Source organism: Macaca nemestrina, chromosome 15 (assembly GCF_043159975.1).
Source record: "Macaca nemestrina isolate mMacNem1 chromosome 15, mMacNem.hap1, whole genome shotgun sequence".
NCBI classification, from domain to species: Eukaryota; Metazoa; Chordata; class Mammalia; order Primates; family Cercopithecidae; genus Macaca; species Macaca nemestrina.
The window spans coordinates 107,875,297-107,902,555 of record NC_092139.1 but is presented as its reverse complement, the minus strand read 5'-3'; the positions used below and the strand labels follow the sequence as shown (position 1 = coordinate 107,902,555).

The window sequence follows — 27,259 nt, the reverse complement described above, 5'->3', positions numbered from 1 at the left end:
CGTGAAGAGAGGCTGTGTTGATTAGAAATAATGGATGGAAAACACCTAACAATACAAAGCACATGAGCTGCTACTGCTTCTGGCAGCAGGGTCCACCTCCTCCTCCATACCAAGCATCTACTGTGCATCAGCAAAGAAGGCGCTGAGTAACAGGGATGAGGCACACAGCGCTTGGAGAAGGCACTCAAGAACCACACATGACTTCGTAAGATCAGACCCATACCTCACACCCTGCATGAAAATAAACTCCAGATGGATAAAGTATTTAAACGGGAGGAATAGAGGAAGGAAGGGAAAAAGAAAGAAAGAAGAAAGCTGGGAAGGCAACCATTAAAGCCTGTGAAAAAATTGTGGCTAATTTTTCTTTTCATAATGAAGAATGAACAAAGACTTTCTAACTATGATGCAAACTCAGAAGTCATAAACAAATGACAGCTACATCTGACTACAGAAATGCTTTAGAACAAGTATTATGATAGAACCCACCAAGGTCATTGTTGCTGGGGGGAAAAATCAGCATTTAGATCTCAAAGAGCTAGGTTTCATAATACACAAAGAACTCCTACAAATCAACAAGGAAAAGACCAACAATACAAAAGAAAAATGGGTGAAGGAAATGAATAGACAGTTCACAGAAAAGGAAAGATAGCCTTTAAGACACAGGAGAAGATCAACTGCATTCTCTATAAGGGAATAGAGTATTCAAAGTATATCAAGACAAGCTGGGCATGGTGGTTCACGCCTGTAATCCCAACACTTTGGGAGGCCGAGACGGGCAGATCACCTGAGGTCAGGAGTTCGAGATCAGCCTGGCCAACATGGTGAAACCCAGTCTCTGCTAAAAATACAAAAATTAGCCGGGGGGCATAGTGGCTCATGCCTGTAGTCCCAGCTACACGGGGGGCTGAGGCACGAGAATCACTTGAACCCGGGAGGTGGAGGTTGCTGTGAACTGAGATCACACCACTGCACTCCAGCCTGGGCAAGAGAGTAAGACTTGGTCTCAAAAAAACAAAACAAAACAAACACCAAAGTACACCAAGATACCGCTTTTCACTGACCAAACTGGCAAAGACAAAATTTGGTAACAACACAGTGCCGTCCAAGGTAACAAAGAAAAAGGCACTCACATGTATCATTGCTGATGAGAATATAAACTGGTGCATTCTCTGTACAGGATAATTTAGCAGCTACCTATCAAAATGAAAGTGTACACAGTCTTTGACCCAGCTATCCTATTTGTAAGTATTTATCACAGGAAAAGACTTACACATGTGGGAAATTATATATGCAAAGGATATTCACTGCAAAAAATGTTTGTAATGGCAAAAGATCAGAAACAGTCCTTCAATTAGGGTACCAGTTAAATAAATTATACCTTATCCACACAAGAGAATACTATGCAATTACAACAAGCAGTTCTTTATGTACTAATGGAGATAGGTCTTCAAGATAAGGTGTTAAATTTTAAAAGCAAAATGCAAAAAAAGTGTACTTGATGATATCATGTACATAAGAAAAGGGGGGCTTTTACGTAATTCTTTATATGTGAACGGAGACTCCTTGAAAGGAAACAAAAAACTGGCTGGGTGCGGTGGCTCATGCCTGTAATCTCAGCACTTTGGGGGGCCAAGGCAGGTGGATCATGAGGTCAAGAGTTCAAATCCAGCTTGACGAATACAGTGAATCCCAGCCTCTACCAAAAATACAAAAATTAGCCAGGCGTAGTGGCATGCACCTATAATCCCAGCTACTCAGGAGACTGAGGCAGGAGAATTACTTGAACCCTGGAGGTAGAGGTTGCAGTGAGCCAAGATTGCGCCACTGCACTCCAGCCTGGGCAACAGAGCAAAACTCCGTTTCAAAAAACAAAACAAAACAAAAAACCTAGCATTACTTCCGAGTCAGAGAAGGAAATGCTATTGGCTGTAACACAACTGTATGCCTTTTTAAACTAGATACATTCAATTTTTAAAAATATAATACAGGTTGGGTGTGGTGGCTCATGCCTATAATCCCAGCACTTTGGGAGGACAAGGCAGGTAGACTGCTCAAGTCCCGAAGTTCGAGACCATCCTGGGTGACATGGTGAAACCCCATCTCTATAAGAAAATACAAATATTAGTTGGATGTGGTGGTGCACGCCTGTAGTCCCAGCTACTTGCAAGGCTGAGGCAGGGGGATCGCCTGAGCCTGGGAGGCAAAGGTAAGGTTGCAGTGAGCTGATATCATGCCACTGCACTCCAGCCTGGGCAATAGAGCAAGACCCTGTCTCAAAAAAAAAAAAAAAAAAAAAAGAGAATACAGCAAGATGTTACCAGTGGGAGAAACTGCATAAAAGGGTAAAAGAGATTATTTCTTACAACTGTATGTGAATATATAATTATCTCAAATTTAAATAAAATTTTTAAGTAAAAAAAAAAAAAAAGAATGCACTGTATTTGAGTAACATATGGATCTGGAAGTCAAACGAGTGGTCAAGACTGGAATGCTGTCCTGAGTTCAGAAGAAAGGCCACCTTAGGCTTTGCCACAGGGACCCCAGGATTCCTCCTTGAGAACTCCCCATTTCCTCAAACAAGCCCCATTCCTCTTTGGCCCTCTGACTCATGCACTTCCCTGCCTGGACTGCATTCCTCCTTTCTTCCAGTCCTAGTAAGGCCTTCAAATAGCCACAAAACTTTCCCTTCATCTGTGCATCCCCTTTAAGCCTCTTTTATCCCTGACACCTCAGCATTCTGTAGAGTGGTATGCAGAGGTGACTTAAGATTCCCCAAACATGTAGATGTGGGCTGCCTAGAGTGGCCATCAATTAAACCCTCCTCAGCAATAGACCACAAATAGGTAAGAGGTTCCAGGGACTCCTTATTTTTACTTTTAGGAAGGGACTAAGAGATGGCGTGAAGACAGAATACTGCCCAACAGAGATGGGTCAGAGAGGTCTCCAGACAGCAAGACTGAGTTGGTCTCCACTTTTCCCGGAGCTTAAAGTGAGTTAGACGTGAGTCATCCCACCTCCTGGTACACCTTAAAGTAAAAACTGAGATGAGTGGGCCAGGACAACATCACTTCAGGACATGAAGCATTAAGATCCTTCCATTCAAGCCCCCCGTATATGCACTCCTTGCTCACCAAGTGACCATCTCATTCTCTTACACAGAACACCTGGGTAAGGACAGGTATTTGGGCAGAATGTCCAGCGGAAGCCTTGGAGCAAGGGGCAGCAGGAAAGTAGACAGGAGTCAAAAAAAAAAAAAAAAAAAAAAAAAGGGAGATAAGAAGGTGGGCCAGGTGTGGTGGGTCACATCTGTAATCCCAGCACTTTAGGAGGCCAAGGCAGGAGGATTGCTTGAGCCCAGGAATTCAAGACCAGCTTGGCCAACATACTGGAACCCCCATCTCTACAAAAAAATTAAATTAGCTGGGCATGGTGGCACACACCTGTGGTCCCAGCTACTCAGGAAGCTGAGGTGGGAGGACCACTTGAGCCAGGGAGGTTGAGGCTGCAGTGAGCAGTGATTGTGCCACTGCCCTCCAGCCTGGGGAACCAAGCAAGATCTTGTCTCAAAAAGATAAAAAATAAACAGAAAACAGAGGTAGCCAAAAATCTTCAGCTAGATGTATTATCTCAGGGAGAAAATTAACAACTAAACGTATTTGCATTTCTCTAGTTCCTGAATGTTCAACTGGTGATTGGTGTAGGAACATTGTTCCTGAAATAGCTACACACTCAGGCTAGACAGTCGAGATCTATCTTAGGAACCCAGGTACGTACTACACACTATTCATATACCTAAAAGAAGGAAACAGTTGCCCTGACAAAAAAGAAGCTACCTGCCATGCTGTGTCACAGGGAACCATGAAAGAACTGGAATCTTTCACAGGTGGCCTGGACTGAGTGCTCAGACCCAAGAAGGAATGCTACAGGTATCGACAGAGCTGGGAGGGAGGGAAAGGGAACATCCCAGACACCAGGGGGGATGCCATCATCAGTAGGAAACCTAAAGCTTCCCAGAAATAAATAGCCAAGCCTTCTGGCTAAAGGCATGTGAGGCAGGGCTTTGGGTGAAAATGTCCAGTTGTTAGCTCTCCCCCACACGCCGGCTTCAGCTTCACATTTTCCCTTACTTCATGGGACGTGTTCTGGGCCCTTACCAAATTAGACCAACGAGTCCAGTCTTGAAAAGCTCACAACTGCTCTCCAAACACACCAATTTCCTTTTTCCTAAAACAAAGGCTTTAAAAGGGAAGGGAAAGTGAAGAAAGCAAGCGCATTCGCAGCGCCTGCCAATTCTCCTGGCCAGCTCAGGGTTTCTATGGTTAAGCTTTCCACTGTTCTACATGCATCTTTTGCTTTTTTTTTTTTTTTTTAATAAAAAAATAAAAAGTGAAAGGAGATGGGAAATCAAATACCGAACATCAAAACTAAACTGTAACAGTGCTAACCAAAAGGTTAAAGAAATGTCTAAGAAGATAAAGTGACTGAAGCAAACACTTGAACAATAGAGTGTTCACATACTTATAAAACTATTCACTGCCTCCAGCAGGGTAGATTCAAACAGCACCCCTCCTCCGCCAATCTCCCTTCGAAGTTGCTCTAAAGCTGACAGAGTGACAAAGGCACCCCAATGGGGTGGGATGTGGAGGGGCTCAAACCTCCACCCCTCCCTCGAAGGGAATGGAAAATGCACCTGAGTATACCTGCTGCCTTGACTTACACTCTAGCTCCTGCTCACACTGGGAATTAAATTCTGGCTCTAGCTCCAGGACCACTGTGGGCTGTCCAGGGCTATCAAGGGTTTGGGGATCCTTCAGCAAGGATTCCCTGCTACACATTCCACAACCCCAGAGTCAGCAGTATAGATTTAGAGCTTGGGAGACCACAGCATCCAAGCTAGGACACGCTGAAATGCTGCCTATAAAAGCTCCACTCCCCATCTACTTCCGCAGCGATTCTCAAGGAGACCAGTTGTGAGCTCTATCATAATTTGCTGCTAATAAAATCTCTAAGTTTACAAACGATCTATATGAAACAAAGGGTCTCCCTCTGCAATAAAACCCGTTTTTTCCCCCATGCATTCATTTAGTGTCCCCTATAGGCCACACTTTGTTCAGGACAGAGAAGAAAAAGACCAAAATCATGCTTACATTCCAGTAAAGGGAACAGGCATTAAACCAGCAGACTGATGAATACGCTGATTCCAGTAGTAATCAATACTAGGAAGAAAATAAACCAGACAGGGTAATAGCACAGAATATGGAGAGGACGGGGAATGGGTCCTTTGGATAAGATGAGGAAATGGGGGACATTTGAGAACTCAATCCTGAGAACAGGCCACTGGGGAAGAATGATCCAGGTAGAGGAAAGACAGCCCCAAGACATGGGGAACAGCCTCATTTGAGTGTGAAGCACAGGAAGGAGGTCTGGGTGGCCACCACAGCCACCAGTTTCCTCAGTCAAAGACAGCAGGGCAGATGGAACAGATGTGGCGTGGAGGGGGGCACGGTGAATGCCTGAACCATACAGACCGGGAGGGAGGGCCCCTGCTATCCTTTCCAGGACTCATCCTTTCCTTAGGCTTCCGCCCTCCTGCTGGCCTCCTGTCCACCCTCCTGCTGGCCTCCTGTCCTCATTCCCAAGCCTAGACCTTCGCTTAGGTCATTCACACCTCCATAAATGACTTTACTGCTCCTTCATATACCTTCCTACTCAAAGCTCTCCTTTTCCACAATGTAGTCCTGAAAGCATGGAGCACTTACTCGTTTCTGAAAGTAAGTATTTACTGCCCACCTACTAAGTGCTACTGGTCCTGGATATAGATACACAGGTGAACCAGACACCGCCTGTCTTCAAGGGGCTCAGCCTGGCCACCCAGGGAGAGGAACTGGTAGGCAAACAAATCCTATACAATGGGGGTGACTGTAACAATAAAGTTCATTTGACTTTTCATCAGGTAACAGCCTTTGATAGCAGCTTAATACTTCTGTGCTTGTGTGTATGATGTCATCTGCCCAGCTCAGCCTGAAAACTCAAGAGGCAGGTGAACCTGCTTCTCACAATGCCCAGAAAGTTCTAATTCATGCCTGCTGCTCCTCAAAAGTGTCCCACTGTTGACAATGACTCCATCCTTCCCATCAGGATCAAGCCAACATTCTTGGCTGGCTCTTAAAAGCTCGACATTCACGTGGCCTCAACTTTTATCCCCATCTCCTCTGTCTCCCTGAAGAGACGTGTACTCGCTGTTACCAGAATCCATCTGTAATCTGTCACCTTCTGCCTTTCTTTGGTCACCTTGTGCCACTCATGCTTGGTCCAAGAAAGATACTTAAATAAATGCTTTTTAAACAAAGAAATAAAGAGAATGTCTGTCAGTCTTTACCAGCAGCTACCTTGAGTATTTTGCCTCAGCCAGGTGCAGTGGCTCACATCTGTAGTCCCAGTACTTTGGGAGGCCAAGGCGAGTGGATCACTTGAGCCCAGCAGTTTGAGACCAGCCTGGGAAACATGGCAAAACCATGTCTCTACAAAAAATAAAGATATTAGCCAGGCATGGTGGGGCATGCCTTTACTCCCAGCTACTCAAGAGGCTGAGGTAGGAATACTGCCTGAGCCCAGGAGGTCGAGGCTGCGAGAGCCATGATCATGCCACTGCACTCCAGCCTGAGTGACAGAGTAACACCCTGTCTCAAAAAAAAAAAAAAAAAAAGAAAGAAAGAAAAAAAAAAATCTCTTGCCCACAAAAGCTCTCCAGGTAGCACTTCCTTTTCCTGTTTGGAATGCCTAGTTCTTGCTATCACTTGGTAATCAATGAGGTATCATATAAAATAATTTAAAAAATCATTCCTAATATTATCAAATTGGGTCATCATCTCTAAGAATATTACAAGCACTTTGGTATTAGTAGCCACAGTCTGTAAAGGACAGTATAAACAAATGTCAGCTATTGTAACAATCACACTAGAATTTACTGAGACAAACATGTTTTATCCCCTTTAAAGCAGTTACCCTGGAGGATTCTATGCTTATTTCAGTTTTTTTTTTTTTTTTTTTGAGATGGAGCCTTGCTCTGTTGCACAGGCTGGAGTGTAGTAGTGCGATCTTGGCTCACTGCAACCTCTGCCTCCAGGTTCAAGTGATTCTCCTGCCTCAGCCTCCTGAGTAGCTGGGACCACAGGCACACGCCACCATGCTCGGCTAATTTTTGCATTTTTAGTAGAGACGGGGTTTCGCCATGTTGGTCAGCCTGGTCTTGAATTCTTGACCTCAGGTGATCCACCCACCTCGGCCTCCCAAAGTGCTGGGATTACAGGCGTGAGCCACCGCACCCGGCCTCAGTAATATTTTCTTGGTTCAAACTGTTTTGAAACTATTTTCAGACAGACTGAACCAGTATTAAGGAATCTTTTTCAGCATCTGCATAGTCTGCTTTTTAAAAGCAACATGGATTTGGATGTGTAAATTCTAGAAGACTAGTTTAAAAAGAAATTAATTTACACAGTCACATTGTTTGTCCTTTCCCAACACTGCCTTACACATAGTAGGTTTATGGTCCTCACTGTCACCAAAATCATGAGCAGGGTGCCAGGAGCTCTACCTCTGACACCCCAGGAGACCTGGGCAGGCCACTGACTTGCTTGGGGTCATACTTATGAGAAAAGAAACTGGACTATACAATGTCAGGTTCCTTTCAGTACTACATTTTATGGTGCTTTTAGAGAATTAGTAAAAATCCAACTTCAACAAAACAGTAATTTGGGAACTGCTACGAAGGACATGTGTTAAGAAATAGTCTCACCGGGCACGGTGGCTCAAGCCTGTAATCCCAGCACTTTGGGAGGCCGAGATGGGTGGATCACAAGGTCAGGAGATCGAGACCATCCTGGCTAACACGGTGAAACCCCGTCTCTACTAAAAAAATACAAAAAACTAACCAGGCGAGGTGGTGGGCGCCTGTAGTCTCAGCTACTCGGGAGGCTGAGGCAGGAGAATGGCGTAAACCCGGGAGGTGGAGCTTGCAGTGAGCTGAGACCCGGCCACTGCACTCCAGCCCGGGCAACAGAGTGAGACTCCGTCTCAAAAAAAAAAAAAAAAAAAAAAAAAGTAGTCTCTACTTTTTTATTCACTACAGAAAAAGGTTGATGCTAATGATGCAGTAATGAAGACAAGGAACAATGAGGGAAATGCTTCCAAGGTTAGGAGGAATTTTCAGAGTATGGAAATGGGCTACTGGAAGAATATACGGTACACCTAGCCAGAGCAGAAGACTTAGAGGAAAGGCAAACAAAGGTACAGCTGCATCGGTCAGACAGACGCGTTGTACCGGAATACAGGAAGTTTTAGGAGGGCAATACCTGTGCGCTGCGGGTTCATGGTGTCAAAACCTCCAATTTGGGACTGACGGCAACTCAAGGAAAGGAAGTAGGATAATTCATGTTTGTCTTTTAAAGAGGGATGGTAAGATAGAAACCACTATGAGAATTAGGTTTCAACTGAGTATGTACGTTTTCAATATTATCTTTCCCAATGAATATGAGAGAAGGCAGCAACCTGACATACGGTATTTCCAGTTTAATAAGTAGATTTCTTCTCCTGGTTTGGCTCCTTGTCAGTATTTTTACTTAAGTAGCTAAATGCACAGCAAGAGAGACTTTCTAAAAAATTAGAAATAACTACTTAATACAGAGGTGTTGCGTTTTTGTTTCTGTTTTTTTTATTTTTGAGACAGAGTTTCACTCTGTCACCCAGGCTGGAGTGCAGTGACGCATAGACTCAATACAACCTCTGCGCCCTAGGTTCATGGGATTCATGCTTACGGTAAAAACTGATTCACCAAATGGTCTCCTCCTTTTAGTTCAACAAATATTTATCGAGCATATATAATGTGCCAAGCTCTGGGGCACAGCAGTAAGAAAAAAAACACTGACTTAGTTCCTGCACTCATGAACATAAATAGTGCAGGTGGGGAAAGAGGCCTGCTGTAGAGAGTAGCACATACAAAGGCTCATGGAGACTGTGAGTGCCATAAGGGAAACGAGGGGCTGGGAGTGCACGTAGTCAGGGAACAGACCTCACCAGGGAGGCCAGAAGGGTGTTCCCCAGGAAGTTACAACTAACCTGAGGCCCAAGAAAGAAAAAGCTGACTAGGCAAGAAGCAGAAGGGGTATCTCACTAGGGGGAACGGCACGGGCCAAGGCCATGCAGCAGAAAGCAATCTGGCTGTTGAGGAGCTGAAATAAGACCCGTGTGGCTGGATCACAAAGATGAAGGGAAGCGAAGTGTGAGATGAGACAGGGCTCGCAAATGAGCCAGACCACTCACGGCCCTGCAAGAATTTTCTTCTTTTACCTGAGAGCACAGGAATCCACTGATAGAGATTTGAAGGGGAGGAATATCAGATTTACATTTCAAAAGGTCACTGGCTACAGAGAATAGAGCACGCATGAAGAAGAAGCTGAGATGCAGCCCATACTGAGCTGGTGGCTCTGTTCATGACATATGAGTCGAGGTCCACATAGGAGACAGAAATCACACTCCTCATCTTAACATACAGATTGTAATACAAAGAATATTAAAAAAATTGTTAACTAGACATAAACTTATTAACTAGTCACTGAAAAGGGGAGAGAGAGAACACTAAGGTACCACAGAGGTGGGAGCTGCCCCAGGGCTGGGGGAACACAGGGAAGAGGCTTCCATGGAGCTCTGGTCCAGTGTCAACACCCCTGGGGATGCAACGAAGATGGTCCTCCAAGTATAGGGAAAACTGCAAAATGGATTCAGGTGCATCTACAGGAAGGAACTGCTGCTGCTGTGGGGCAAAAAAGCATTGCTCAAGTGCCTCATCGGAACAGGAAGCAGCAAGTTCCTTCCTTCCTTCTCCGGCCATGCAGTCACCCTCTCCTGCCCCACTGGCACTGCCTAAGGAAGAGCCAGGTGGCAATGAGAAATGTAGCTGGCAGGATCCCAGCTTTAAAGGCACACACAGAGAAGGGGGGCTTGGGGCTGAGAAACACACACTTAACTGATAAATCACACATGAAAAATGTAGCTAGCAAAACTGTCACCAGCTACTGTGCTTTTCCAACATGGCTGAATGACTCACTAATCATATGTATCGAATCTAGGACACCAGTGATTGTAAGACACATCAATATTTCATGTGCCACTAAGAAAAAGTGACGCCAATTAAAGTGACTCAATGCTAAGTCTCCATGAATTGTTAAGATACATCCTTGTTTGAAAGATGTTAAAAGGTTAAAAAAAAGAAAGCTAAATATTCTTTAGTAAGGTGTCAAACTTGATCAAAACAAATCATTGCACAGAAAATTATTACAGAAGAAACATCTGGGTAAGTAGAAAATATTGAAAACTAGGAGCACCAAGGGAGACCTGCTTTATTCAATTTTGTTTGCTTTTGACTTTTTGAGATAATTCTAGATACACATGCAGTTGTAAGAAATACTACACAAGGCTGGGTGCAGTGGTTCATCCCTGCAATCTCAGAATTTTGGGAGGCCAAGGTGGGAGGATCGCTTGAGGCCAAGAGTTTGAGACCAATCTGGGCAATATAGCAAGACTCTATCGTTACAAAAATAAAAATTATTTGGGCATGGTGGTGTGTGCCTGTAGTTCTAGCTACTTAAGAGGTTGAGACAATAGAATCATTTGAGCCCAGAAGTTCAAGGCTGCAGTGAGCTATGATCGTGCCACTGCACTCCAGTCTGGGCAACAGAGCAAAACTCTGTCCCCCCTCCCCCCACCAAAAAAAAAAAAAAGAAAGAAAGAAAGAAGGAAAGGAATACCACACAGATATTGTGCATGCCCGTTACCCAGTTTCCCCCAATGGTAACCATTTACATAACTATAATATCCCAACAAAGAAACTGACATTGATAAAATCTACCAACCTTATTCAGATTTCACCAGTTTTACATGCTCTCATTTATGTGTGTATTTAGTTCTATGCAACTTATAACCAACACCCCAGTCAAGAGAGAGAACAGTTCCATCACAAGGATCCCTCACGCTACCCTTTTTTTAAAAAAATGTTTTATTTTTTGAGATGGAGTCTCCCTCTAGTCCCCAGGTTGGAGTGCAGCGGCGCAATCTCAGCTCACTGAAACCTCTGCCCCCTGGGTTCAAGTGAGTCTCCTGCCTCAGCCTCCCAGGTAGCTGGGGCTACAGGTGCGCGCCACCACGCCCAGCTAGTTTTTGCGTTTTTTAGTAGAGACGGGGTTTCACCATGTTGGCCTGGCTGGTCTCAAACTCCTGACCTCGTGATCTACCTGCCTCGGCCTCCCAAAGTGCTGGGATTACAAGCGTGAGCCACCGCGCCCCGCCTGCTACGCCTTTATTTATAGCCACAGACATCTTTCTCCTGGGTACCTGTCTACATTATTTTTTTAAGGAAGAGAGCTGACATATTATTCTCTCATTATTTGTCATATGAACCCGAGTTCTTTTTCCATATTTGAAGAGTGATCAGTTGACTTTGGATTAGCTATTCCTATACAGTAGTGCACTGCAAAATGGGTAAAGACTTCCCCAAATGGCAGAAACCTTGGCATCTTTCCAAACCCCATCATTTACGAGCTGTGCGATCACCGCACTCCACACAGCCTCCCAGGCGCTCACCATTTCCTCCTGAACCACTGCGCCGCGGGATGTTAGCTGCTATTATTATCACTGTGATTGTTATTAGCCTGATTATGTCTCCCTTGATCCAGTTCTGCCACCTTCTGATACATTTTCTACAGAGCAGCCAGAGTGATCTTTCTTGAAATGGAATCCAAACTTGCCATTTGCTTGCTTAAAATCCCTCCATGGCTTCCTGTGGCTGGATGGGCCAAGTCTCACCTCCTCAGTCTGCCACACCAGAGCCTGACCCCACTTGCTCTCCCGCCCCTTCAGGTCCAAGTTAGGAACCCATTTGTCATCTCTTTTCCCAGGGTCACTGCTTATATCAATACTTCTCAGACTCAGGGCGCCGCCTCCTCTGTGAAAGCCTCTCTGACAGCCTCTCACTGCACGCTGTGTCCCTTCGCCATGCACTCTTTGACTTTTCATTTTGGTAAAATATATATAACATAAAACTTACCATTTTAACTGTTTTTAACTGTGCAGTTCAGTGGCATTAGTACTTTATTCAATTTTCCCACAAGTTTATTACTCCAGGTGCAGCAGGCATTTAAGTCTTAATATAGAAAAGTTTTCCATAAAAGAGAGGAAGGAGAATATCAGAAGTTGTACACTAGAGAAGACACAGAGTCTCATTTAACAAGAAGGTTAAGCTATCATTAACAGTTGAGACCTGACCTGTTTAATACGGTAGCCACTAGCCACATGTGGCAACTGAAATTCAATTTAAAAATTAAGGCCGGGTGGGGAGGCTCATGCCTGTAATCCTCGCACTTTAGGGGGCTGAGGTGGGCGGATCACTTGAGGTCAGAAGTTCGAGACCAGCCTGGCCAACATGGCGAAATTCTATCTCTACTAAAAATACAAAAAATTAGTTGGGTATGGTGGCACATGCCTATAATCCCAGCTACTCGGAAGGCTGAGGCACGAGAATCGCTTGAACCCAGAATATCACACCACTGCACTCCAGCCTGGGCGACAGAGTGAGACTGTGTCTTAAAAAATAAACAATAAAAATAATTAAAAACAAACAAAAAAGAAACACCCAGCTGTTGAAGGGCAAGAGGCAGGAGCAAAGCTGCCCAGCCACAGAGGAAACTATGCATGCTGGAAGTATGCAGAAACTCAGTACACAGAGATCACAACCTTGGACTGTGTCCATACCCAAAGACAACAAAAATTCCAAACTCATCTATTCCCAAAGGTATGCATTTAAAAAATAATAAATGCTGGCAATAAGGATACTCACTAAGGAGAGTGCTAACAGCACTATGTACAGAGGCTAAGAATGAAATGGTTAAGAGGCTAGGCTTTCCAGTGAGGGCCATGTTGCATCCTGAACAGGCATCAGCTAAGGGGATGCAGTGGGCAGAGCACGTCTGGCAGGGTCCAAGGTCACAGAAGTGGTAGGTGGTAGAGCCACATCTGTTCTCTAGGGCCTGTGATCTTGATCACTCCCCAATATTGAGAAAACTGCAGAAGCAAAAGCATTAAGTTGTGAAGCACTGGGTAGCTGAAGCCTGAAGTACAACTACGTAAATGACAGGAGGTAAATCTATAACTCCAAGATAAGCGAGGTCAAATATAAAGGGCTTTGTCTTTCAGGCTAAATTTGAACTTCATCTTGGTGAGTAACCACAGAAGGCACCTACTAAGCAAAGTAATTAGACAACCACGTTTGTAATTGCAAAAGTGAACATTTGAAATCAGGAAGACCAACCAGCAGGAGAAGAGACGGACGAAAGGAAAGAGGAGTTAGGAAGCAGCACACAGTAATACGAAGTGTTCAGGCTTTGCAGTCAGAGTCTGCCAGCACTAGCCACAGTGTAGCCTGGGGCACAGGGTTCCTCCCTCCCAGAGCCTCAATTTCCTGACATATAAAATGAGGATATCTCCCTAACAGTTTTGGTGAAGAACTGGCCCCTCCAAGGACTGCTGCCAGAGTTCTCCTGGAGACACCCTTCTGCTCTCCCGTTCTGGGACGCGGGCTCTTAAGGACAAGGAAGCGAAGCACGTGCAAGCACGTCCGTAAAATATAGAGAAAGGAGGAGTCAGAGGCTTCCTAGTATCTTAGGCCTCTAAGATCCTCTTTGGGTTTAAAAGTGTGAGCTGGGTTTAGGTTGCTTACAACCCAGAGAGCCACAATAAGTTTGTGGCAAGGACAACAAATGATATATGTAAAGCACCACATTATCAGTTACTCAATACAGCTGGGGTTCCTGGTAACTACTAGAATAGTTCAGGCATGGGGAAAGCACTCGAACTAACACACGAACAATGAGAAGAAAAAAAAAAAGAAGAAGAGGCTGGGCATGGTGGCTCATGCCTGTAACCCCAACACTCTGGGAGGCCAAGGTGAAGAATCGCTTGAGTCCAGGAGTTAGAGACCAGCCTGGCCAATATGGCAAGATCTCGTTTCTACAAAAAATAAAAAAATTAGCTGGCGTGGTGGCACACACCTGTAGTCCCAACTACGTAGGAGGCTGAGGCTGCAGTGAGCCATGAGCATGCCACTGCACTCCAGCTTGGATGACAAAGCAAGATCCTGTCTCAAAAAAGAAGAAGATGAAGAAGAAGAAATCTCACTAAGATATTCCGGAAGCAGTATTAAAAGGGCTGGTAACTGACTAAATGTGGGCGGGAAGTGAAAAACAAGAGTTTAAGACAGTGGTTTTCAGGAAGGATGATTCTGCCCTTGAGGAGACATCTGACAATATATAGAGACATCTGTCTGTGAAGACTGAGGTGGCGGGGTGCTAATATCATCTAGTGGGTAGAACGCTAAGGAGGCCGCCAAACACCTTACAATGCACTGGATGGCCCCCATAACAAAGAATTACCCAGCCCCAAATATTATTTCCAAGGTTTTGAAACTCTGGTCAAGCATATTTCCAGGTTCCCGGACTAAGGTGACAGGTAAAGAATATCTTCCTTACAATTTAATTAAGTTCTAGGAAAGATGGGTATCAATGAATGTTTGCTACCAACAATGTTAATAGTTTCCAATGCCAGTCTTTATTTAAGCCCTAACACCATCTCCACTGCAGTCAAAGGGGTAAATGAGTAAATGAGTTTAGATTCTACACCAGTGTTAACTACTGAGAGCTGTGCATAGAGAATGGTGAAGAAAATAATTTTTACCAAAGTGTTAAGTTTTCAATGAATAAAGAAGCAGAAATTGATACACAAACTCCCTTACCAATTTTAAGAAAAAGACTGTCCAAGCCATGTAACTTACAAAGCGTTTTTTAAATATCAAACTTTGCATGTTGAACAAATAACATTACCAGGCTTGCTCAGTGAGGGGGCCAATGCCTGTCGTTAGGATGAGCATCATCTGTGCCTATATTCCCATAGAGTCTGAGAGATGACAGCTTTTTCATACTCACTGTCCGTCTCATCTCACTGACTACTTGATCTGTGTAGTGAACTAGTACCACAGATATTTCCATCTCTGTTTTACAGTTAAACCCTTTCAGGTGGGGGAAGGAAGCAAGGTCTCTGGCAGCCTGGGGGTTGGGGGGAAGGCACAAGGCGGGCATCCCGCAGGCAAGGGTACAGGGTCTCGAACAGTGGTGATGCAGGGCCTGCAGTTTGCAGGTCACCAAGTATGCCTGTGCCCACATCTGCATTCTTTTTTTTTGAGACAGAGTCTCGCTCTGTTGCCCAGGCTGGAGTGCAGCGGTGAGAGCTCAGCTCACTGCAACCTCCTGGGTTCAAGCAATTCTCTGCCTCAGCCTCCAGAGTAGCTGGGATTACAGGTACCCGTCACCACGTCTGGATAATTTTTGTATTTTTAGTAGAGATGGGGTTTCGCCATCTTGGCCAGGCTGGTCTCGAACTCCTGACCTCGTGATCCACCCACCTCAGCCTCCCAAAGTGCTGGGATTACAGGCATGAGCCGCTGCGCCCTGCCTGCATATCTCTTTATCCTGAGAGGTGGAAATCTTTCTTCCCACTTTGCAAAAGAGGAAACCGAGGGTCAGAGAGTTCAAGTGAAAATCTCTTGAGATATACAACTAGTGACGGCAGCAGGGGCTCCTCTCACTGGGGGTATGCTTCTTATGCATGCCATGGCAGGTTAGCGTAAGAATGCCACCATTCTGGGAAGCCAATGGCAGAACTACCACCATGTCCTGAACCGAGGTTCAGAGCCTTTAAGTAAATTACAGAGTTTTACTCATAGTAAGTGGCAGAGATGAGGCCTGATTCTAGGTTTGTTTGTCTGATTTCCAAGCCCATGTTCTTATGGTGAGATAAAGGTTTGGGCCTTTTCAGCTGCTAGATGACTGCACGTTCGGACAGGCAAGGAAGAAATAAAAGCTGGTTTTATTATTTTGTTCTTACTGTCTATTAACTAAATGGATACTGGTAGAAAGGGGTAGGTATAAGCTATCTTTAGAAGTTTCTGTTCTAGAGAATAAATTGGAGTCGCTTAGCCAATTATTCACAATTTGAAGTCTTATCATTAGGAGAACAGGAACAGTAAAATTAAATGGCTGACTTGCATGAAAGCTGAAAGAGAACCCAATGTGGGAAACATTTTCCATCTGGCTCAATTACTTAGTTGCCAAAATAATAATAAAATGAACAGGGGATAGGCATATTGTTGCTCTGATAAAAATGTGACTATGCTTTCACGTGCCACTAAAACCTCCTTTAGCCTGCTCTTGAGATACACTGTCACGTCTATAGCTCTATAGCGGCAGAAGCCTCTCAATGCCAAAGTCATGGGACAAACAAGGATCACTAGGTCCTTCCTTTCCATGTTTCAGGCATCTCTCATTGGCAAAGAATTCAAAACGCATTTAAAAATAAGTGCTCAGTGCCTGAATTACTTTTTGGATGGAGATGACATTTCTGTTATTTTTCCACTCTTAAAAAATAATAAAACTTCTGGAGAAAAATTTTTATTACATATTTAATACATGTGAAAAAACTTTTATAGACCCCCCCACTCAGCTTAAGGAATAGAACCTTTCAAGTACTCAGAAGCCGCCTGTATAATCCCACCTTTTCCTACTCCACAAGCATTAACTTCCCCCTTAACCAAATGCTTAGTACTCCCTTGATTGACCGCACCATGCTTGGTAACCTAAACAACATTTCAGTTTATGTATTTCTGAATTTCCTAAGTGGAATTTTATTACTTTATTCTTCTGCAATTTGTTTTTCTCACACAATGCTATGTCCCTAATATTCATGTAAATGTAAAGAGTGCCACGCTGTATTTATCCATTTGCCTACTGATGGGCATTAAGGTTTCCCATTTTTGCCACGACAAGTCACATTGCTGCAGACATCTTAGGGCATGCCTCCTGTACGTGCATACAGTTCTTCTGTGGGGTAGGTTACCAGCCCACAACTGAAACTGCTGGCTCATACAGTGTTCATGTTTTCCAACTTTACTAGACATTGCTACACTGTTTTCCAAAGTGGTTACAACAATTTACACTCCCACCAGAAGAGTAAAAGCTCCTACTATTCCATATCCACACCAAAACTTGGTATTTTCTCTTTTTTTTTGAGATGGAGTCTCGCTCTATCGCCCAGGCTGGAGTGCAAGGGTGCATCTCAGCTCACTGCAAGCTCTGCCTCCTGGGATCCCGCCATTCTCCTGCCTCAGCCTCCCAAGTAGCTGAGACTACAGGTGCCCACCACCACGCCCAACTAATGTTTTGTATTTTTTTAGTAGAGATGGGGTTTCAAGTGTTAGCCAGGAAGGTCTCGATCTCCTGACCTCGTGATCTACCCACCTCAGCCTCCCAAAGTGCTGGGATTACAGGTGTGAGCCACTGCACCTGGCCGGTATTTTCTTAATTCTTTTGATTTTTGCCAATTTGATGAGTATAAAATGGGACCTCATTGTTGTTTAACTAGCATTTCCTTGATTACTTATTAAGTTGTATTTCCCCCTCCATATTTATTAGCTATTTGGATTTTCTCTACTGTGAAATCTGTTTCTTTTGTGCATTTTTTTTCTTCTACTAGGTCTTTTTCTTATTGATTAGTAGGAGTTCTGTACTGTATTTTGGATATAAATCCTAGGTTGATTACATGTGCTGAAAATATATTCTCCTAGCTTCTCTCTCACTATGGCCATAGTGTCATTTGGTGACCTTTTTTTTTTTTTTTTTTTTGAGATGGAGTCTCGCTCTGTCGCCCAGGCTGGAGTGCAGTGGCCGGATCTCAGCTCACTGCAAGCTCCGCCTCCCGGGTTTACGCCATTCTCCTGCCTCAGCCTCCCGAGTAGCTGGGACTACAGGCGCTCGCCACCTTGCCCGGCTAGTTTTTTGTATTTTTTAGTAGAGACGGGGTTTCACCGGGTTAGCCAGGATGGTCTTGATCTCCTGACCTCGTGATCCGCCTGTCTCGGCCTCCCAAAGTGCTGGGATTACAGGCTTGAGCCACCGCGCCCGGCCAATTTGTGACTTTAAATTCTTATGATATAATGAACATGTATCAACTTTTTCATTCTTGTTATGTGTATTTTATTTTTTATATATATATATTTTTGAGATGGGGTCTCACTCCATTGCCCAGGCTGGGATGCAGTGGTGTGACAACAGTAGAGGTAAGGTCTTGCTATACCACCCATGAACTTCTGAGCTCAGGCCGTCCTCCTACCTCAGCCTCCCAAAGTGCTGGAACGACAGGCGTGAGCCACAGTGCCCGGCCATGTTATCCTGTTTAATCATCCCTGCTCCAAGGTCATAAATATTCTTCTATATTTATTTCTAGAAATAATTTTTTTCATATTTATCCGAATCCATTTGGTATTTATTTTTGTATGTGGTGTATGACTTGATCCTTACAAGGGAAAGACATTCATGTGAAGACAGAGGCAGAAACTGAAGTGGTGCAGCTCTAAGGCACGAACGTGAAGGACTGCCAGCAACCAGAGGCTAGGAAGAGATGGGGAGCAATTCTTCCTAGAGCCTTCAGAGGTAGAATAATTTTGGACTTTTAGCCTCCAGAACTGTGAGAGAATAAACGTCTGATGTGTTAAGCCATTCAGTTTGTGGTATTTTGTTATGGCAGCTTAAGAGACTAACGCAATCCATATCAAGTATCCCAGAGCACTTGTCAAAAAGTCCATTATTTCCCCCAGTAAACTGCAGTGTCAACTGTCGCCTCTCCCTACTGACTGTCAGGCCAGTTCCACCACAGAGCAAGAGTCCATGTACGCATGGTGGACTTGTCTGGGCTTCCCACTTACACGCTGACCCACCTCAGCCCCTGCATCGACACCACACTGCCCTTCGTTACTACAGCTTTACAGTAAGGGATCTCGCAGGTTAAATCCTCCTACTTGTTGTTCCTGTTCCTCTTTTCCACGTAAATTTTAAAACCAGCCTATCAAGTTTCAGAAAAAAAAGCATGGGGTTTTTATGGGAATTACCTTGAATTTATATACCAATTCAACAAGAATTGACTTTTTAAAAAATAATTGAGCCTTCTTAACCATGAATATGACAAAGCTCTATTTAGGTTTTACTTTAATGTCTTCTGATATAATTTTACATTTTCTCCCATGAAGGTCTTGTTAGGTCTAGTCCCACATTTCTAGTATTTTCTCTTGGTACTATATTGGTATACCCTTAAAAATTGTATTCTTATAACAGGGAATCATTTAAATATAAAAGACAAAACTTTGCTGATGTTTAGAAACAGGACCTAATCATATACTTACACCAGTACGTTCTTGAGTGAGCACCCCATACAGAAATCAGGTATTTTAATAACTATATTTATATTTCCATGCTCAAAAAAACAAAACATTAAAAATTAAAAAACAAACATATTTCTGTGCTCATTATGTGTTAGACATTGCCCTAAATGTGTAAACCTCACTTTCCTGAAGTAAATTCTATGAAGTTCACTGTACAATTGAGAAAACTGAGGCTTAAGGAGGTAAAGGCCCAGGAGGTAGCTCTGGAAACGGAAGCCAGCATGTGGCTCCACTGCGTTCTTTCTTTCTTTTTTTTTTTTTTTTTTTTGAGACGGAGTCTCACTCTGTCACCCAGCTTGGAGTGCAGTGGCGCCACCTTGGCTCACTGCAAGCTCGGCCTCCTGGGTTTACGCCATTCTCCTGCCTCAGCCTCCCGAGTAGCTGGGACTACAGGCACCTGCCACCTCGCCCAGCTAGTTTTTTGTATTTTTTAGTAGAGACGGGGTTTCACCATGTTAGCCACTACGACTGCGTGTATCACCCCTTCGTCATGACAGATGAGAAGAATAAAATCCACCTTAACCTCAGAACCCAAAAAGACTTTCCCAATAATCAAAATCCCTTCTGGCTGCCTAAATTCACTTGGTGGGTTCTGCAAATCAAAATAGAATTGAAACTGACTATACTTTTGGATTCAAAACTTTTTTGATTAATTTAGAATAAAATGCTTTCTAGATGATAAATGCTCCAACACTTTCAATTACATTTTTAAAGTAATTAGATAATATAGTAAACCAAGAATGTCACAAAACTAGTATTACCGTTAGGTAGTGGTAGTTTCCAGATATTTTTTTCAATTACTTTCTTAAAAATGCTCAATGCTTAACTGTCAATTTTCAGATTAATGACTCATTTTCAAGATTCAGTAATGGACTTCACCTAGATTCTAAAGCTTCTAGGTTGATGATGATTAGTGTTTCTATGGACAAACCATCAGCTGACCATTCTAGTGATTTTCAGTAATTACACTAATATATCTAAATTCTTTCTTAATCTATAAGCCACAGAATCAGCATATCTAGAATATCAGTAATCTTTTGACCTTAGCCAATACCAAGTAATCCCTTTTCAATACTGGTGCACAAAACTTTGGTCTCACCTTATGTTAACAGATAATCTGTGAACACCATCTACTTAATTGCATTTGTTTGCTTACTACAATGCTACAAATATTTTTTGACTTCTACTAAGTGCTTGAGGTAATCAGTGAACACAACAGACAAAAGATCCTGACAATTTCCACTATGAGGCAGGAACTCAGCACACTCCAGTATGGCTCAGTAGTGGTCAGGAACAGTTGATCAATTTATTAGATCACATCTGTGGAACGCACCTGAGATTATCATTGTGAAAATTAACATATGTTGGGCAAACTGCTCTTAGCTACATAGCTGTATACTGTCTTCAAAATGGAAAAACTGAACAATGATGTTCAGTAAAATAAAAATGTACCTGTACTTTCGGAATAACTGAGGAAAGTTTTTAATGTCATTAATTTCACTGGATAAATGAAATTGAAGGTTAGAAATCAACTACATTTTTCCTATGCCCATTTCAGTGAACTGTTGGTATCCCTATAAAAACCAAGTAATTGGCAACTTATTAAAAATAGAAAAAGCAGCAGCAGAAGCAGAGAGAGAACAATAGCAGGTGGCATAAGTACAGCAGAGCTTCTTAATAGCCGCAGGCAGCTCTGTCACTACCAGAGTCAATTACTCTCACAGAAGAGCATCAAGGAGGCCAGGCAGCCCCCCTGGGTCGGTTACACATGTATCATTTAGAGATAACATCCTGCTTACAAATAGTGGTGCAAACACTGAAACCCAAGTTCCACAACCGCTTTGCAACACGTAAAATTTACACTCGCTAGTCACTTGTTAGCATTTTTGGAATGCAGTGGGACAGAGGAAGCAGAAGGGCAGGTCCATAGCCAGGAAAATGTACCCTGTCTGAACTCTGCTAGTCCCTGGGGACCAGAGTGGCAGGGGATGAATCTGGAATGACTGGCCCTGGCTACTGGCCACAGCATCCCAACAACGGCAAAAAAAAAAAAAAAAAAAAAATTGAACCTACATGCGTGGTTTATCCTAATGGTCCGTGAATAAATGCCAGAGGCTTATATTTCACAGGACTGACCAAAATTCACAAGTATGTAAAAAGTTCCTGCCCTATACCTCCTTCTCCCATAATTAACAACAAAGAACCCAGAGTCTGAACACAGTACAGATGGCTTATGAAATACAAAAGACAAAATATTCATATCCTCTAAAAATTAAAGATATGTAGTGGCATATAAAGGCACAGAGTTAAGTATTTTGCTGAAAACTCTGCATTATAAGATGTTTCTCCTTTCTCTTTGCTGTCTCTTTTTGATTCTCTTTCATTTATTAAGAAGCGAACAGGGATAAAAAGTAGAGGGCTGAGGAAGGTGATGCTATTTGGGTGGGGAGATGGAGAGAAGGAAAACTGAAGAAGGAAAGAAAAAGCAAAACAGACACATCATAAGGTGCAATAAAAGAAAAACTAGAGACCCACGCCGATGCTGGACACCCTCCTCCCACTCTGTGACTAACAGCCCGAACCCTTTTAGTATTACAGATCACCAAACCCTTAGAAAGATGGGGCTAGAATATTCAGTGGTTCCTGAAGGTACTTCTCAGCAGCACCTGCCATGTGGCGGGAAATGAAAACAAAACAAAACAAAATTGGCAGAAGCAGAAGGCCTCACCACATGAGTCTGTTCTGATGACTGAACCTAAGGCGTATAAGAAAAAAAACACTGGGTCTCAAAATTTCATCTTAAATACAGAACTTATTACAACTAAAGAATTACCATAAGTGGTATCTATCAAAGTAATCAAAGAGTTTTTTAGGCTGTTTTTCCAATTCTATTTTACTACAGACTTGCACATTTTTGCATTTTTACGATATACCTGGAAGAGATTAAAGCAGACGCAAGGAGTACTCTCATGAAGGTGACTTCTGTTACGGTAGGGCAAATGGCGGGACATGAACTGATGGAAAGAGGAAAGTGGGTCATAGAGCCAGAAGCAACCCTGGTGGGAATCCATTAAGGGGGTGGGCCAGACCCTAGACCTGGGGGAAGCCTGGCATGCTGTGACATATTAGGTCTTTGTGATGCAACAGAGTGTCCTGACACCTGGCTGGGAACCATCCATAGCTTAGAACCAAAAATAGGTTTTGTTTTGAGCTATCAGTTAAGTTTGTTCACCAACACGTGATCACCAACAACTACTTCTCTCTACTATACTCAGCAAGACAGGCTGATGATCAGTGGTCAGCATTTTCTGAAACCTGCTAGTGAGCTAATGGAACCTGCAAGGCTGGAGCCCATTCAACACAGAACTTGGCCTTACCATAGTCTAAGACAATAGGCCTGAAGTCCTCCTCACTAAATTCAAGTGTGTTAGATCAAATGTTAGTGAAAACCTGGGCAAGAAGGAAAGGGCTAGCAAGAAAAGACAAAAAGTGTAGAGATAAGACGGATGAAAGCAATGCGGACAAGCTGTAACTCTGGAGATACCCAATAGTGCAGGCTCTGAGTGGACAGCCAAGAGCAGAGCTCCTTCCACCTGCAGTTATCCCCTCCATGCAGTCCAGTCCTGGCCCTCTTCCAGCAGGCACTTGACACATGGACTCCTCTGATACACCTTCAAGGACTAGGGATCCCTATGGCCGGTGCCATGGAAGAAATACTGTAGTCTTCATGAAGTTATGAAGGTGTTTATCCAACACTGTGGGCTACGTATTTCAAAACCGAGAAACAAGTCATTCGTTATCTTGAGGCAACACATACATCAGATTCATCTTAAAGAAATGGGCTGTCTCTTTTTGAAAGATGGACTCCTTTTTGCTTCACAGTTTTCAAGCACATCTCCTGTCCTACATGCGTTTATATATAGTTACAACAGCAATGGTTTATTTACATTCCTCCACTAACTGCAGAAAACCACAATCTATTTGCAATTATAATACCCTAAAAATAAGTTATTTGATTATTTCAAATGTGAAAAGTAACAAGTGGCAACATTCTTGTTAAAAACTCATAATAGAAACTTGGTCATTTGCAAAATAGGTCTGCCAAAGTCAAACAAAAACAAAAACAAAAACATACACATTTAGAGGTTTTAAAAGTCTATTCTGGTTTTTCAAGCAGGGTATACAGAAAGAAAACATCAAATCAAATGACTTTAACTCAACTTGAGGAAGTAGGAATTAATATTATTCCTTTTTCTGACATTCAAAACTCATCAGGTAAAGTTCTCAAAACGGTATTTTCTTGGCTTACACTACCTGAGACAAAAGTATTTCCTAGTGATTAACATTACATGACCCTTTCAAACCTGAGCAAAGCTTGCCTAACTATTCTAAAATGGTATCACAAATTGAGTATTCCTTATTGAAATGCTTGGGAACAGAAGTGTTTCAAATTTTGTCGGATTCTGAAATAGCTGCATGCAACTTACTGGTTGAGGATCCTGAATCTGAAAATCTGAAATCCGAAATACTCCAATAAGCACTTTCAGTATCGTGCTGGTGCTCAAAAAGTTTCAGATTTTGGAGCATTTTGGATTCTACAGCATTTTGGATTTTCAGATTTGGGATTCTCAACCTGTATTTGAAAATGGAGGCTGGGTGTGGTGGCTCACACTTCTGATTCCAGCTACTCAGGAGGCCGAGGCGGCAGGATCGCTTGAGTCCAGGAGTTGGAGACCAGCCTGGGCAACATAGCAAGACCCCGTCCCTACAAAAAATAAAAAATTAGCCAGGCGTAGTAGTGTACGCCTTAGTCCCAGCTACTCAGGAGGCTGAAGTGGGAAGATCACTCAAGCCCAGGAGGTCGAGGCTGCAGTGAGACATGATCATGCCACTGCACTACAGCCTGGGTAACAGAGTGAGACCCTGTCCCCCCCCCCAAAAAAAAAAGAAAGAAAAAGAAAACGCGCCAATCATCACATAAAAACAACAATGTTAGTAGGCCAACCCTTGAGTAGAGAAAAATCTGAAAGTAAGCCAGCATTTCCTATCTCATACTGCTCAAGTTCCAGCCCTATATGGCACAGACTTTCAGACACATGTTCCCTATTCTCCATCTAGTTTTTCACAGCACTCTAACAAACTAACAAAGCCACTAAAAGCAAAACTTCACAACAGAAAGGTAGCCAAGTTTTTTTTTTAAAGATTCTTAAGTGTAAGTGTGCAAAAATGTATACAAGGCAATTTTTAGATTTATAAAAGTGCGAACGATAACCTAAACGTCCCTCAGTGGGAGCTACCATTTACCAGGTGCTTGCCATGTGCCACCCACAAGTGTAGCACCCTACGTGTATCACCACGTGTCCTGCTCACAACAGCTCTGTTAAAGAGTGAGGAGACACATCTCCAGCCTGCAGATAAGGAGGTGGAGGCACAGTGAGGTTGAGTAAGATTTCAGCACAGTTGCTGGCAGGGCTGGGATACAAATATAGAGATTGAGCTCCTACCACCACCACATTCCACTGCTTCTCATGAGAGAGAACTTAAAGAAATGATGGCTTCTCCAAATAACACAAGGTCATGCAGCTCTCATGGCAGGGGTAGGGGGACTGTTCTTTTTGACTGATGACCATTGTAATTCCCAGGAATACAGTGTGCCTGTGCCTAGCATATCATAAATACTCAATATGACCTACAACATATATTACATATATATTCATACATACATAAATAAAATGCTTAAAAGAGGAGGCTAAAATAAGAAATAGGGAACACTTAATTTTATGTACTTCTCATGATTTAAATTTTAGGCAAGAATATTACTTTTTGGCTGGGCGCGGTGGCTCACGCCTGTAATCCCAGCACTTTGGGAGGCCGAGGTGGGCAGATCACCTGAGGTCAGGAGTTCGAGACCAGTCTGGCTAACATATGAAACGCCATCTCTACTAAAAATACAAAAAATTAGCTGGGCATGGGGGCGCACGCCTGTAATCCCAGCTACTCGGGAGGCTGAGGCAGGAGAATCACTTGAACCCAGCAGGCAGAGGTTGCAGTGAGCCGAGAATATGCCATTGCACTTCAGCTTGGGCAACAAGAGTGAAACTCTGTCTCAAAAAAAAACAAACAACAACAAAAAAATACTTTTTAAATTATTTTAAAATTTTGAAACAATCTCAAACTTAGGGAAATTTGCAAGAATAGTACAAAGAACTCTCTCTCCCCAGAACCACTGAGGGGAAGTTGCCAACTTCAGGCCCCATCACCCTGAATACTTCAGTATGTGTTTTCCCAAAAACCAAACCAAACCACTAGGCCAGGCATTGTGGCTCACGCCTATAAACCCAGCACTTTGAGAGGCTGAGTCGGGGGGATCACTTGAAGTCAGGAGTTCAAGATCAGCCTGGCCAACATGGTGAAACCCAATCTCTACTAAAAATACAAAAATTAGTCAGGTATGGTGGCACACGCCTGTAATCCCAGCTAGTCGGGAGGCTGAGGCATCATGAGAATTGCTTGAACCCGGAAGGCGGAGGTTGCAGTGAGCCGAGATCACGCCACTGCACCACTCCAGCCTGGGTGACAGAACCAGACTCTGTCTCAAAACAAAAACAACAACAACAAAAACCAAACCACAGTCCTACATAACCATAATACAACCATCAAAATCAGAACATTAACGCTGATACATTTCTATCATTAAATCCTCAAGCCCCACGCAAGCTTCGTCGCTTGTCCCAGCAATGGCCTTTATAGTAAAAAGATCCAGATCAGAATCACATGTTGCATTTACATGTCTCTCTAGTCTCCTCCAGTTTGGAATCGTTCTTTGGTCTTGCTTTGACTTGCATGACCATGAAATTTTTGAAGATCACAGGCCAGTTATTTTGTAGAATGTCACTCAAACCAGGTTTGTCTATCATTTCCTCACAATTAGATTCAGGTCATGTGCCTTGGCAGGAACACTGCAGAGGGAATGGTGTGTTCTCTTTGCATCCTAGCAGGTGGCATGATTTCAATTTGTCCCACTGCTGGGATTACCTGGTTAAGGTGGCGTCTGCCAGGCCTCTCCACTGGAAAGTTGCTCTTTTTCTCCTTTGTAATCAATAAGTAAGGTAGCATCTGCCAGGCCTCTCCATTAGAAAGTTGCTCTTTTTTTCCTTTGTAATCAGTAAGTATTTTTGAAGAAGTACTTTGCAATTTAAAGAACCCATTCTTCAAATGCTGAATTTATTTATGAGTATGTACATAGGTTTTCTTACAAAGTAGGTGAAGCTGTGTGAAAATGCTTAAGCTTTCTTTTTTATTAAACAGGTTCTAATCCATGACTATCACTTCTTTTTTTTTTTTTTTTTTTTTTTTTTTTTGAGACGGAGTCTGGCTCTGTGGCCCAGGCTGGAGTGCAGTGGCGCGATCTCGGCTCACTGCAAGCTCCGCCTCCCGGGTTCATGCCATTCTCCTGCCTCAGCCTCCCGAGTAGCTGGGACTACAGGTGCCCGCCACCTCGCCCGGCTAGTTTTTTGTATTTTTTAGTAGAGACGGGGTTTCACTGGGTTAGCCAGGATGGTCTCGATCTCCTGACCTCGTGATCCACCCGTCTCGGCCTCCCAAAGTGCTGGGATTACAGGCTTGAGCCACCGCGCCTGGCCTCTCCATGACTATCACTTCTTAAATTCTGAAATTAACTCAGATTTGGCCTAAGTCTGGAACCCCTTCAAACTGACTCTGGGTCCTTCTGGCATGTTTTCATCACTCTTTGAAGACTTCTTTGCTTTCTAACCCAAGATGTTCCAGGCTCATGTTAAACGTTCCTGCTCCAATCCTATAATCAGCCATTTCTCCAAGCAGCTGGGGTTCCTTTTAGTGGAAAATGGTATATAGAAGCCAAGATCTGTA

General features: G+C 43.4%; 1 protein-coding gene across 12 annotated transcripts in view; it reads right to left on the bottom strand.

Annotated features, from left to right (window-relative positions):
* The window catches only part of LOC105464406 (trinucleotide repeat containing adaptor 6B), a 298,465-nt gene that overhangs the window by 109,920 nt on the left and 161,286 nt on the right, over positions 1–27,259 (bottom strand). Inside the window, exons 1-2 of one of the 12 annotated variants that reach the window (XM_071080623.1) lie at positions 22,303–26,738; positions 22,098–22,124 (exon numbers count right to left, since the gene is read on the bottom strand). The exons of 10 other annotated variants lie outside the window; for them this stretch is intronic. Coding sequence is in view for 1 of the 2 variants with exons in the window: in XM_011712275.3 (XP_011710577.1) it covers positions 22,303–22,409 (107 nt within the window). In the remaining variant the exon portion in view is untranslated. Of the gene's footprint in view, positions 1–22,097; positions 22,125–22,302; positions 26,740–27,259 lie in introns of those variants that run through there. One more of the 12 variants, XM_011712275.3, reaches the window with a different exon arrangement.